This window comes from Podarcis pityusensis (genome assembly GCF_964106645.2).
Source record: "Podarcis pityusensis genome assembly, chromosome: 17".
NCBI classification, from domain to species: domain Eukaryota; kingdom Metazoa; phylum Chordata; class Lepidosauria; order Squamata; family Lacertidae; genus Podarcis; species Podarcis pityusensis.
The window spans coordinates 26,957,448-26,971,764 of NC_138042.1; the positions used below are offsets into that span (position 1 = coordinate 26,957,448).

Sequence of the window (14,317 nt, forward strand, 5' to 3'; positions counted from 1 at the left end):
ATGGTATGCGACAAGAAAGGGGTGAGGGGAAAGAGTTAAACCTTTCTTCCTAATCCAGATCAGGATTACAACCAGCCTCTTGACTGTTCCCCCCCCCCCCAAGAGATATCTAAGCTGGTGACTCTTCAAATGAGAACGCTGTGCTTGGAAGACCTCATGCAGCAGGGCAATTCTTATGTTCGTAACCATCTCTTCATTTTTGGACTAAGGGTGCTTCCAGATGGGTGCTCCTCACACATGCCAGCATTTTGTAGCATCTGCAATAAGGTAAAGGTAAAGGACAGTTAAGTCCAATCAAAGGCAACTATGGGGTTGTGGAGCTCATCTCGCTTTCAGGCCAAGGGAGCCGGCGTTTGTCCACAGACAGCTTTCTGGGTCATGTGGCCAGCATGACTAAACCGCTTCTGGCGCAATGGAACACCGTGACGGAAGCCAGAGCGCACAGAAACACCATTTACCTTCCCGCCGCAGCGGTACCTATTTATCTACTTGCACTGGCGTGTTTTCGAACTGCTAGGGTGGTAGGAGTTGGGACACAGCAACGGGAGTTCACCCCGTCACGGGGATTCAAACTGTTAAACTTCTGGTCAGTGAGCCCAAGAGACTCAGTGGTTTAGACCACAGTGCCACCCGCGCCTCCTGGCATCTGCAATACCTCATTGGCATAAAAACGCCAGTCGATACCCCCCACATTTAATCCAAATTTATGCTTTCCAATGAAAATTCTGTAAAAAAACCCCAACCCAATTCTGTTGCCAATGACCCATCTCCAATGTCTCAGGAATCCATCTGCAAATTAAGGCCCCATCTGGAAGCACCTCATCTAGTCTTATTTGGTATTTGTGGGGCAGTCCACACTTTATACACAACAACAAATTCAAGTTTGCTGTTGGGTGTATCCTCAGTGGAAACTGCAGCCCTCTTCCAAATTTGGCAAGTACACCTCTGTGATATACAAGTCTTCAAATTCCTGTTTGTAACGTTGTCTTTTTTGCTTTGCACTGAACAAATCTTAGGTGCACACCAAAAAGTAGAATAAATTGGGGGGAGGGGCGGGGGTGGTTGCTGACGCACTCCTGTCTTTCACTGTTCTGACTGCTCCTGCTCACTCTTCCTTTGCTCTCCATCCCACTTCCAGCACATCATCACTGTGGCAAGAGGAGCCGCATAGTGTGTTATGCAGAGCACCCCTGGGGAAGGGATTGGGGAGTGGGAAAAGATTGCAAGAGTACCAAATCCGGTGAAGGGTTAATTAGGCGTGAGAGCATTGAGTGGGGCTCCAGATGAGTAGAAATAGAGCAGCAGCAGAAATGCAAGTTGGGTGGGAGAAATGCAAGTTAGTACTTTGATATTTTAGTGAGTGGGGTGGAGAAATGTTTGGATGCAAAACTGTCGGGAGATTATAGAGCATCTGGAGGAGTGAGAATTACAGAGTAAAAAGAGGACAAAGACACAGAAATAGGTGCAGTGAAAAGGCAGTTTTATTTACTTGTAATACTATACAGAGAGAAGGAAAAAAAACAAAACCCAAACCCAGAAAGTAGCCACAGATTCAGCATGGCTGTTGCTGGCAGTGTTCTGAAATCTCTTTTTATTTTTTTTGTCTGTCTGTCTTTGATTTTTTTTTTTTATCTGAAGAAAACGAAACAAAAAAGCATATACAGTCTCAAAAAGTACACTTCAGGTTACAAAGGACAGCAGCTATTTTCAGCCATTCTAATCCAGTAGTTAGCACAGCAGTTTATTGTCGTTCTTTCTCTCCTCTGCAAAATGGGATCTTTTAAACCTTTGCTCACATAGAAAGTGGGCGTGTTTAAAAAAGAAAAATCTCACCCATACTCTACGTTCACCAGAAAACTGTATCTCACACAACATTTTCTTGAGCCCCTCTTTGTAAAAATAAAAATGAATTCAAATCTTTATGGCACACAGAAAATCTTTTAAAAGTTAGGTGTTTGCCCTCCTCCTGACCTGGCTTTGTACTTGCTGATGAAAAGGAAAAACAGTTTTTAAATGGATTTGTCTCTTGCCTTGGCCTATACAGTGTGTACAACCTCAGTTGTGCTGGCTGGTGCTAATGAGAATTATAATCCAAAACATCTGGGAAACCAAACTGGAGGACTTGGTTAAACCCGGGAAGGGAAACATGAGTTTCTTCAGATGTGTCTGAACTACAACTCCCATTATCCTTGAACACTGGCTATAATGACTGGGGCTGATGAGAATTGGAGTCCAACAACATCTGGAGAACCAGAGATTCCCAAGCTAAACACTTGAATTCAGTGGGACTGACTTATGAATAAAAATGTAGTGGTCGGCAGAAAGTCTATGCATACTTACTTGGGAGTCTGCTCTGGGAAGCAATGTTATGTTTTTGTTTACATTGCAGTAGTTATATCTAAATTTGCATATATACACATATAAATTAGCAGATGCACAATTCTATACCGAACCTGCCATCTTTTGCCCACTTTTCCAGCGATGCATAACTACATACCATGCAACTATCCCATTTTAAGTGGGACACTTACAGAATTTACAGAAGCTGCGTTGGCTTCCAATTCCAATCCTGGATATCCCATTTTGGCTCCCTTGCTCTGGCTGCACTAGAGCATGGGACCAAAAGACATGCCTTTTTTTTTTTGGTCCTGCACTGTCATGTGTGTTAGTTGGCTCACATCAAAGCACAGGACCAAAAAAATAAAAATAAAATACAAATGGAACCCAAAGTCACACCAACTTACCTTGCCCCCTCTGTGCTGCCCACTTTTATTCCTCCTTCCACCGCAGCCTTCCAGCCAATTGACTTCTAGAAGCCGGTCTCCGCTTCCGAAAGTACGGCAGCACTGGCAGGGGAGGTTGCGGCAGTGGCAGGCAAAGGTGCGAGGGTGGGAGCCCAGAGAGGGGAGCGGGGCATGAGTGACAGGGACGGGGGTGGAGCAAGGGGGTGTGTGGCCTCCATTGAGGTTGTGTCCCAATTTGCCTCACTCTGGTGTTGGAGGGTATGCCTTATCAGTTGGGGAGGGCAGAAGTTGCAGTCTTGTGTTTGTTTATGCACAGGGGACTTTTCCAAAGATGGCGTGGCTTAACTGGATTGTGAATCAAGCTGTCAGTCAGGCCATTGCAAACTGATACTTTTTTAAGGGGGGGGAAGAAGACATGCAAACTGAATATAATGCTTGATCCTGTTGTAGTTTCGATCCCATAAATGCCTAGCTATGTGCTGAAGACTACATTCCCATGTGTACTTGCTTGGGAGTATGCTTCACTGAACTCAACAGTGTGGGATGTGATACATAAGTAGCAGTCAAGTACAACATTCCTTGTTTTCCTAGAGAAGACATGCGGGGGAATGTTTGGTCCAGCCAGTCGAAAACTTCCTGTTTCCTCCTGGCCTGGAGCATCTTTCCTCTTGCATGTGACTAGAGGTGGGCGTGACCTTACCTGCCTAGGTAACAAAAGGGCAAGGCACACAGCACACTTCATTCTTTTCGACTCTTTTTCCATCTTCCTTTCGTCGTGTGAACTGCAGTGACTGCCAGTCTGTAGTCACTGGGATTATCCCCCCATATGGGGTAGATCCAAATGTATATAATTTATAACCAAGTCTGCCTTCAGGGATCCAACTGTGAACTGATGATGTGAGTAAACTTCTTTTATATACGTTAAACAAGATTGTGGCATGTTTATTCTTTTTAAGATGGACTAAAAGGGAATTTACCAGGAACATACAATTCAATACTATCTGCTGTGCGTTTATAAGGGGAATGTGAAACTCTGCTAAGGATATTAATAAACAATATATCTTCTCCTGCCTCCCTGAATATTCCCAGAAACAGGACTTGTGAGCAAACATGTTTAGGATTGTGCTGTATGTTATTTGCCTATCACCAGGGATAGCTCATGTACTTAAAGTTACATCAGTTAACCAGCTATTGCTGCACTCTAAGTATGCTATCTTACAAAATGAATGTTATAAGGTCAGGATGTTAAGTTGACTGAAGGGCATCTGAACAAAAGTTCCTGTATTTTAAATGAATAGTGAGTTCAATCCAACCCAACTTTAAAATCGCACCAATTTTGCCATCATCAATGGGTTTTTGAAGTGCTGAACTTTGGCAGGATTGGGCCGTAGCATTTTAAAGTCAAGATACTTTAGATCAGCATATTTTGCTGACCTGGAAAGGCTTAACGAATTGCTGTTTGAAAAGCCTCATTTGGAATGCAGTTAATCTGAAAAGCTCGATTTGCAGAAGATTTTCTTTTCAGAGTATAATTTAAATGGATCCCAATTTTTATTGGCATGCAGGAGTTCTCTCTCAATGGACTTGGAAAAGTCTTCTTATAAAAGCAGGTGGATATTATACGTAAATAAGATTGGTTATTTACAGCAGTGAGATATTTTGTTACATGCTCAATAATATTTATGAATTAAGATGTGTGTATTAGGGATGGAAGTTTATGTCAATTTTGGTTATCTCAGTTTCTCTTATTTCCAGCTTTAACTTTAACTTTTCCACATTTTGAAGCAATTTGTGGTTTGGTTTTTTTAAAAAAGAAAATCTGTATGAAAATTCACCAGCGTTTAAGTGCAAATTTCTTCTAATGTACACATTTTTGCATGCAATTTTTACTAATGTACATCTTTTTTCAAGCATTTTTTTTCATAACTGAATGCATTTCAGTGTGTTATTTTCACCAATGCATTAGTTTTATGCACATTTCTCTCTAATGTATGCACTTCGTCAGCACTGTTTGGCTGGTGAAAGCAAAGTTTGGATAAGTGTGAATTTTGGTTTCCCTATTGTTTTGGAAGATGCAAATTTGATGGGTGGGTGATGTGATGGGTAGGGGGAGAGAGGGAGCTCTGTGAGCATAGTCAGTTGAAAGTTAGAGCGGTTCTACACATTATGCAGTGAGAGATGGTAGATGGAACATTGGAATCCTATATGTCTTTACTCCTACATGTAATGTCTTACTGACTTTGGCAGAGCCTGCTGTCAGGTGGGCAGATAATTGTAGTTAAAGATGGCAGAATCCTGACTGTACTATTTTGGGCACAGACTGCAAAGGAACCCTGAAACAATCTAGAAGAGAGGAATTGCATGAGATTTTTGTCAGTTGATTCAAAATCACATCCAGTAGCAAGGAAAAGCAAACATCTGAAAGCAATACGCTTCCATCTAAAAACAGCAACATTCAGCATTTAGTAGTAAGTAATGTCTTCACTGCTTGAACCTCCACTAACTTTAAACTTTGAATCATTTTACTATTTTCTTAACAGGAAGAAGTGCAGTGGAAAGGGGAACACGGAGGAATGTAGTTCCAGTACGTTTTTTTCAGAGCAGAAACAATCTGCCAGAATAATTAACAGACAGATAATGAAACTTCCAAGTTTGTTGCAGATTAGCATAGAGGAAGGAAGAGAATGAGGAAAACAGTGAAGAAGAGGCTGGGTATGTCATCACTTTTCTTTGTTGGGATTCCTGCTTCATAGTAGTAGTTTAAATGGTAACACTTCTTTGAAAGGTTGCTTGCCTTTCTAATTAAAAGCTGACTGTTGCTATTCAGCTAGCTGAAGATGTTTTGTTAAACCTGTCTAACAAGTTGAAAGAACAGTCCGGTTAAAGAACGATTTGGTTTACAAACTCTGCAAAACCGGAAGTGGTGTCTTGGTTTGAGAACTTTCCCTTGGTCTAAGAATGGAATCTGAACGGTAGAAGGACACCGGTGGCAGGAAGTCTCATTAGGGAAAGCACGCCTTGGTTTAAGAACAGTTTCGGTTGAAAAATGGACTTCCAGAATGGATTAAGTTCATAAACTGAGGTACCACTGTATATATATATATTGCATGATCACCTCAGCTGCTGCCTGCATTTTTAGACTTTCCTTGAGGGCATGGCTGTGAACTCTCCTGGGATGCTGATGGGGTGTGTGTGTCATGATGAGTTCCTAACACTACACCACTGCTAGCAGGTAATCCTAAACCTCTGTTGTGAAGGGGACAGAAAGTAAAAACAACCATGCAATTCCCTCTGCATCCAGAATTGCCAGATGCACTATTCAAGGCCCCAATGGGCCACTGTCTTGTTTTCTGTTAACCGTCTATAAATGAAAAGGCCTTTAAAAAATAAATAATATTTGATAAATGATCGCGCAAAAGCGCTTGTATGCTTGAGCTCGGGTCACAATTTGCCCACATTTTCCCTGTTGACTTGGCTGGAATAAGGATCAATCTGTTGTATAGCCTAGCTCCCCCCCCCCCCAGTTGTTATATCAGAATTCTGCAATGCAATGCCCCAACATGCAGCTGGGAGGATCGACTTGTGAGACCATATAGGATGCAGTTAAAGTCAGAACAACACTATGAGAAACACAGGTACATAGGGGCCCCAGATTTGCAGACCGTGCCATATTAGTTATGAGATACATCATGTCCTTTTTGGGATCGAACAGGAGACTAAAAGCGAATGTTGTGTTCATACAGCTTTGGGGCGCAGCCTGCATTGCTGGAGGTCTCCGGGAGAGAATGAGAAAGAAGAGAGTGCTAAGGCATTTTGTCCAATGGCACATCATACCTAGATTTTGTCATTCATTTAGATAATATCACAAAGGCAAACTGGAGGAGTAATGTAAACATATACTATACAGTACATCAGCCACAGGAAACCAAAAGAGAAAAACAACCCTGTAATTCTTTTCTTTCTGTATTGATACTCCTTTAACTGTAAGGGGATACTTGGTCAATATGGTGGTTCCGTTCTACATCTCATTCTTTTTTAAAAAAATAATCAGATAAGAATGTAGTGATTTTTGCCAGGATGGGGACAGGGGAATCCTCAAGAAAACTTAGGTGAACTTGTAGAAACTTTGAAAATACAAAATATAAAAAAAATGTACAGGTTACCTTTTTTTTTTTTAATTCTATGAAAACATGCCGAGAAGATTTTTCTCCCTTGTGTATTTTTAAAATTTATTTACAAAAGTTAAGGCGAAAACATTAATTGTGCCACCCAGTCATGAAGCTAATCCTTTCTGCCTACATTTCCTTAAACAAAAGTGTTTTTCTGTGCTGGAATTGCAAATACTCAATCACTGAAAGAACATCTAGGTGCTCTGAGGGTGTATCTCCGTTACAGACTTGCAACTGGGAATTGCAGTTCTGTGAGAGGCACGAGAGATTGAAAAGGAATTGTCAGCTCCCTCCCCAGTCTGCAGTTCCCAGGATACTTTGAGGGAAGTCACTGAAGTTGTAAAAATGACACAAATGTGTAATCTAAGTGATAACGACCACTAGGAAAACTCAGCAGGGAATCTCTCTCTGGTTCTTACACTGCCTAGGCTCTTTGTTCTTTTTAACCTTTACTTTCCAGGCCTATCCTGTTTCCAGCATAGAAGAAAAAAATTGAAATAAAATTAGTTTAGCAACATAGGAATATGTCTTATACCACATCAGACCATTGGTCTATTTCTAGCCTGGTATTGTCTGTTCTGACTGGCCGCAGCTCTCCTTCGTTTCTTCCCTGTCCTTACCTGAAAATGCCAGGACCTTTGCCATGCCAACCAGGTGATCTACGACTGAGCTATTGAGCTATATGGTCCCTCCCTTAAAAACACTCCCCCCTCCACCTCGAAACTCAGTTATTCTAGAACAATATGCATGCCCAAATCTAGATGATTCAGTTATTATTATTGTTATTATTATTATATTTACTAAATTTGTTAGTTCCAGCCCAAAGCGACTTACATTTTTGCTATGCTTCATTCATTTTCATGTGGGTAGATTCTCCAAATGTATGCAAAGAGCATTGCCTGATGTACAACTGAATGGGATGGCCTCTGATCACCTCTGGTTCATGCGTGCATTGGACCCTGTTGAAAGTTTGGGGTGCAGCCGATATATTCACTCATGTAAACACGACTGTTTGGGGCTGCAGGGTTGATCAGATATTATGGCTTGGAAGCAAGACTAAGTTATTTGAACTGATTTCCCTTTGAACAATGGGACTCAAGTTCAACTAACTTTGCTTGGATCCGAGGGGATGCTCTAATACTTTTTGAGAAGCCAGCAGGGGTAAACCCATATAGCTCAAGACCCATCTGTTGACTTGAATGTAGTTCAGGTGTGCTTAGCTGAATCATGTTTACTGTAGGTTGTGCTTGGTAGGAAACTAGTCTCTCATATATTTTAAAGGTGCCATTGTAGATGCCTCCATGAAAATGATCATTTTTTTTCCTGGTTTAACATTGACGGCATACAAGAAGAAGCCCAGGAAGATGACTTCTCAGGGCCTAAACTGCAATGAGTGAAACTCAGTTTTCTGTATCGGGGGAAAAAAAGAATGCTTTTGTGCTCTCTTTCTAACCATTAAGGATAAAACTTTGCTGTGCCCTTATATCTTATAATAAGGTCATCTGAAGCATTTTGATGCTAAATGAATGAATTCCTAAACCTTTTCCATACCTATGCAACTTGAAAACAAATACCTAAACCTAATAATATTTCCCAATGCTTCCTATGCAAGTCAGAGCTGCAAATGGTTACCCTTTTTATCTCCCTTTTGCCATGTGAGACATAACATACAACGGAATTCTTTAGTTCTCTAACTGGGCTACGTCAAGGACACTGAAGCTAAAAAGGGCATTGGATTTGTTTGGAACCTGCAAAAAATGGAATTGCAGGGGTGTGGAAGACACCAGATGGATGCTGTGTGGGAAATTATGGGCTATGCCACACTTAACCTAACAAACCAAAAATAGAGGGAAGAATATGAATATTTATAATTAGTTTTTAAGTAGATGGAAGCTGTTATCCATTAGAAATGCAGGGATCAGCTGGAAAACTTGCTTAATCTCTTTGCACTTCTGCAAGTTTATTTTATTGTATTGTTTATAATGTAGAGTTTGGATATTCAGCATTGGTTTTGAAATTATCATACCCCTCTTAGCAGAAAATAAAATAGCTGCATGAGAGAGACCATCCTTCGAAGAGATCTTTTTAAGGCTGTGATCCAATGCACACTTATGTGGGAGCATGTTCCATTGATATCAAGGGCAGCATACTACCAGGTAAATGTGTTTAAGACCAGGATATGATATAATCCTGCAAATCCTGCGGTGGTCGTTTGGTATTCCCGACATGAAAGTTACCATGCATGGCACAGAAAGAAAAGAGTTAAGAGCGGAAACATCATTCAACACAATGTTTAAAGCTAATAGTTAATACAGTGAAAGCACCACGAGAGAGAGAGAGAGAGAGAGAGAGAGAGAGAGAGAGAGAGAGAGAACAGGTACATTGTGAGAAACAACCTCAGATGCTGGCTTTGCCATCGTTCTAAAAAATGAAATTCCTCCTTGGTTGAAATCATTTTAATGCCTCTAGAAAATATTGTTTCTAATTTGAATGTCACACATGTAGCTATCAACCAGAAATATCTCCACTGAAAAAATAGCTAGTGGGATACAGAGCCTAAGCAAGGGTACAGATGTTTTCCATCTGTCTCAAATTACTATAGTGGCTTCATTTGTGCCTCCTTCCAGTTTGAGACTTCATCAACAGGCTGTCTTTTCACATAAGGGTGCCTTGAAGAGGACACCTATCACTTGCATTAGTCAGAAATTGCCACTGGGTGTCATGGGCTTAAATGAGTAATTCTGAAATTCTTACCAACGCAGAACCCCAATGGACTCCGAAAGGGAGTTCTACAAGAGTGCAGATAGAAAAAAGCTGTATCGGTACATGTGTAAGTTCACCACAGGTTCATTGTTAATCATCGTCATCATCATAATTGATCGTGAGATACTTGTTTGAAACAATGGGCCAGCTCAAATGCCTTCACGGAGGGAGTGGCAGAAGGCCTCTGGCTCACACAATCTCCACAGCTCCGCCATTTAATTCGCTGCGGGAAACATGAATGACCAAACAGGAGATCCCACTGTTGCTTGAATGTGGGGTGTCTTATAAGCTTAAGAGATCAAATCCTCTGGATTTAGAGGCTAGCATCTTTTAAGGTCAGAAGAGAACTCACAGTCAAACAATCATGGGATCTTCTGTTTTTTCTTCACTTTTCCTTGCAGTGAGAAAGTAACATAAAAGGATCATGTGAACTCAAGAACCAGTCTTGTCCTCTCCCCTCAGCTGCTATCCTGAGGGAAAATAGTGTCTGACTATGCCCAATGAGACAAAGTAGGGAAGGACCCTCTGTTATTCTGCGACCTTTATGAGAATTCCTTCACGACGAAATGAGAGAGCGAAAGGCTATTTTGCTGAATTTTTGGAAAACAAGGAGGACTATGAGTCACCTTGGGTGAATGGGTCCCTAATTGCCTCCTCTTGGTCACCAGCCATTGAAGCGCAATGTTCTTGAAAACCGTTCCAGTGATACAAAAAACCAGCATCTCAATTTGGTCTACCCTTATGGCTTACTCTCATTTCTTCCTGAAGAAATACTCTATGAGAATGCTCTGAGGCTACATGAACGCAAAAGCAGAGCTCGCTCCAATCTGAAGGCATCAGCTTCCTCACTTTGCTCCCCACTTTGTCCTCTGGGACAAACTTGATAACGTACTCTAGATGAAACTTATCTAATAACTTGAGAACTGGGCCTTTTCTCTCCTTAGGGAAAACTGCAGCTTTCCTAACCGCTTTTGATAGGAACAGTGATCAAACCATGCAATCGTTATCATATCCTTAAGTCAACTGCAAACGAATCTTTCACATACCAGGGTTACAGCAGGCCACAAAAAATTAAAAATAATAAAAATATGGAGGCACTGTTACCAAAAGGCAAGTCATTAAAATCAGTGCCTGTGCTTCAATCATGGATCTGTTCCCCCCAACATGCCTACTTCCGTCTTAAGGTACGGAGCTGGAGCAGATACACAATACTGTAACCTGGAAGATTTAGGGAAGGCCAGAACCCAAGTCCAAAACCATCACTCTCAATTCTCTAGGCAGAAAAAGAATTCCATTTCACTGTCAGCTGCGTTTGTTGGCGTGAACCATGTTGTGTTTCTGTTGTCGTAAAATATACTCCAGGTCTGTAAGACAGCTTTTGCCAACCCGGTGTCCTTCAAGATGGTTTGGACTACAAGCCCCATCAGCCATGGTCCTGGTTGAGGCTGATGGGAGTTGTGGTCCAAAACATCTGGATGGCACAAGGTCGTTGGACGCTGCTTTGGCCAACACACAGCTGCACACACACAAGTCCCATTGAAGCCAATGATACCACCTACATTGAACTCTCTTCTGAGGAGCCCAAGGAGTAGCTACAGCTCTGTAGCTACTGTGGAACATTAATTCATAGCAGTGAAGCTGGCACACAACCCCATGAAAATGAATGGAGGTTGCACAGGAGCAGTGCTTTGCTGAGTCAAACTCACTTGTTTGTGACCCACCCGCTAAGCACAAGCCCCAGCAGTTATGTTGGAGGTTTTATGGGGCCAAGTCTTGCTGAAAAACTACTAGAACAAAACAAAGGTTGTGAAGCTTTTTGGGGAAGGAAGAGCCCAAATGCTGTAATATCAAAATACTAGCATGATCATGTGCTCTCCCCTTGCCCCAGTAAAAAATAAAACCTATTTTTGGTGGGTTTTTTTGTTTGTTTTTTTAAGAAAACACACACTCACATTAAAATGCAGTTTAAGGCTCACATGTATGTGAAACTTAAAAGAGTCCTGCAACATCCTTGGAGGCTGATCATACCTGCTAGATATATAAAGTAAAATTCTTAATATACATTTATAAGTTTCATAAATATATGCAATATATAAATATGCATATTCACACACAGCCATCGATGCATATTCATATATTATATATTTATATAGATATATAGATATAGATAAGATCTGTTTCAAATACGAAAGTGATTTTGTGTGTGTTCACTTTCCGTTTCTGTCTCACCCTTTTTAAAAAATAATCCTAAAACAGTGCATTTGGTGAGAAATCACAATTTCACGATTCATCTCCCTTGAAGAACTAGAAAAAACCAGAGAAACCCAACTGCAAGGCAATGGAGGCAGTCACTTCCAGTTCACAGTATTGCAGTTAGAAAAATACAGTGAGGTCTAAGGGAGTGATGGAGCACGAGCTGCTCGGAAGAAGAGGAAGAAAGGAAGAGGTGGTCACATGACAATACAGCATTGACAGCGCTTTTTCTTTTCTGTACCTGGGAGTTTTTCCATTGGTAGACTTTCCTCCTTCCCCTCTGGTGAGGAGGGCTCAGTTGTGTCCGATAAGGGCCTCCCAGAAACCAACTCTGCGGCGTTTCCATCCATGGTTGAGACATCCGTCACAGTCTTCTCACGTAGCGACTTTTCATCGTCTTCGTCGATGAGGACCAGTTCGGCTTTGATTGTCTCATCATAGCCCAACACCTTTTTTGTCTCATCTTCATCATCAATGTTTTGGTAACCCATAAATATCATTGTTACAGGGTGATCTGCGGTGGCTTCTGGGACTTCATCCCCAGAAAGTTTTGCTTGGTGTCGTGGGTTCTCGGAATGCCTTTTGCTGGATTTGTGCACCATCTCTAGTTTGGCCTCCTTGAAAAGCATCTGTTCCTTCATATGACTGAGGTTTCCGTCCGCTATCGACACAGTCCCTCCTTTTACGCTTGATTGTCCAGCCTTCTGAATGAGTTCATCTACATCCTTTGAGCTCAACTTGTGCACTCCGTTCTCTACCACCGCACCCCCAGAGTGCATCTCATAGACTACTTTGGTACCATCGTCATAGACTTTGATTCCTCTTTGAAGGGCAGCCTCTGGGCCAATGGGGGATGTAGAGAGAATCTTGGTCTCTCCTGTCTGTTTGTCTTTCTCCACATTAATTTCCATGCTGTACAAAGCTTGAATGGAAACAAGAGAGGAAGTGCATGTTACAACAACAAGAAGCATGTGAATGGTTAATTGCCAAACAGACAAGCAGACAACTGCCCCCCTGCCCTGCCCCCCAGTAAGGTGTCGCCCAAAGCGCCAAGCGATCTATGTTAGAGGTGTGGTGCATACTGTGAAGAAAAGCAGTTGTTAACCTACAGCGCTCAATGACACTGGTGCGAGCCATATCCTCTATCAACCTGAGCAGAGAGCTTCCTAATATTACCTGTGTTCAAGGGATTCTGTTAAATCAGGGAGGTGACAAACAAGCAGGTCTACCACCATGTCTCCATGGCCAAATGACTTCAAACTCTTAGGACCAGTGTACATGCTCACCTGACTGATCTAGATAAAGAGGATATTATATACAGCACTGAAAGTCAATCAAGAATTTCAACAGATATGGAGTTTCTTCACCACTGTCAGACATTCCCTTGGGTGTTTTGTTTTGCTTTGTTTTGTTTTGTTGTGCAGGAGAACCTCCACTTTATCAGGAGAAGACATCCAGAGCGTATCATATCACCATGAGGAAGTGTCAGGGAGAATGGGATACATAAAGATGTGTAGATTAGGGTGTATGCCGTGATTCTGCAAGACTGCAGAAAAGCTACAGAATGTGGTAATAGGGGTACAAAATTCAGCTCCCTGAGAATCTCAGCTTCAGCTAACAAAGCCATTCTCTAGTCCTGCAAAGATATGGGTGTGGGTGATACAATCTCAGAAGCCAATGCTCAGCAAGTTGCTCAATGAGATTTCCATTAGCTGGGGCTTTGGAGCCATGTACACACATTTTGAGAATAAAAAGAAAGAACGCAAATCTGATTGAGCCACTTAACTTATGCATGCTGCAAATTTCAGCATAGATAGGCCTTCCTGAGAGTACTGAAATATAAATTATGAGCTTCTATGCTTCCGTGTACAAATATTCCCACTAAGGATTTAGATACTTTTCCTGCTTAGCCTACCAAAATCTGGGGGGAAGCTTGAACGGTCTTCCATAAGGTTTACAAAAACTAATAAAGATGGGCAAGTTTGGCTTCACTTATCATTCTTAACCCAGCAGTGAAAACAGGGAAAGATCAAAAGGAAACAGAGGAAGGAGGCTTAGTGTGCCTGAAATATAAAGGTCCACAAGGGAGTAGCAAGGAATTGGCCTCCAGCTTCACAGCATCATCAGTCAATACAGCTAGAAGATGCGGAATCCATAGCCAATGCAGCTTCCACTTCCTGATCCATCCAAGGCCTGGCTCACACATGCACACAACAACAGTTGATTCATTTGCACTCAGTGTACATAGGATTACTACACACATGTTGACTCCACTGAAAGTACTGCATTTTGCTACGAGAAAGTATTAGAGTTCTTTCTATGACAGCAGATCTGTGGCAGTCCATGTGCAGAAGTCACCTCTTGAGATGAAGTTATCGAATGGCAAGC

The 14,317-nt window shown here is 41.8% G+C and overlaps 1 protein-coding gene across 4 annotated transcripts in view; it reads right to left on the bottom strand.

Moving 5' to 3' along the window:
* The window catches only part of PALM2AKAP2 (PALM2 and AKAP2 fusion), a 224,425-nt gene that overhangs the window by 113,321 nt on the left and 96,787 nt on the right, over positions 1–14,317 (bottom strand). For 3 of the 4 annotated variants that reach the window (XM_080986690.1, XM_080986689.1, XM_080986684.1), the window contains exon 7: positions 12,171–12,851. The exons of the other annotated variant lie outside the window; for it this stretch is intronic. In XM_080986690.1, coding sequence (XP_080842816.1) covers positions 12,171–12,851 — 681 coding nt within the window. The remainder of the gene's footprint in view (positions 1–12,170; positions 12,852–14,317) is intronic. 4 annotated transcript variants of the gene reach the window in all.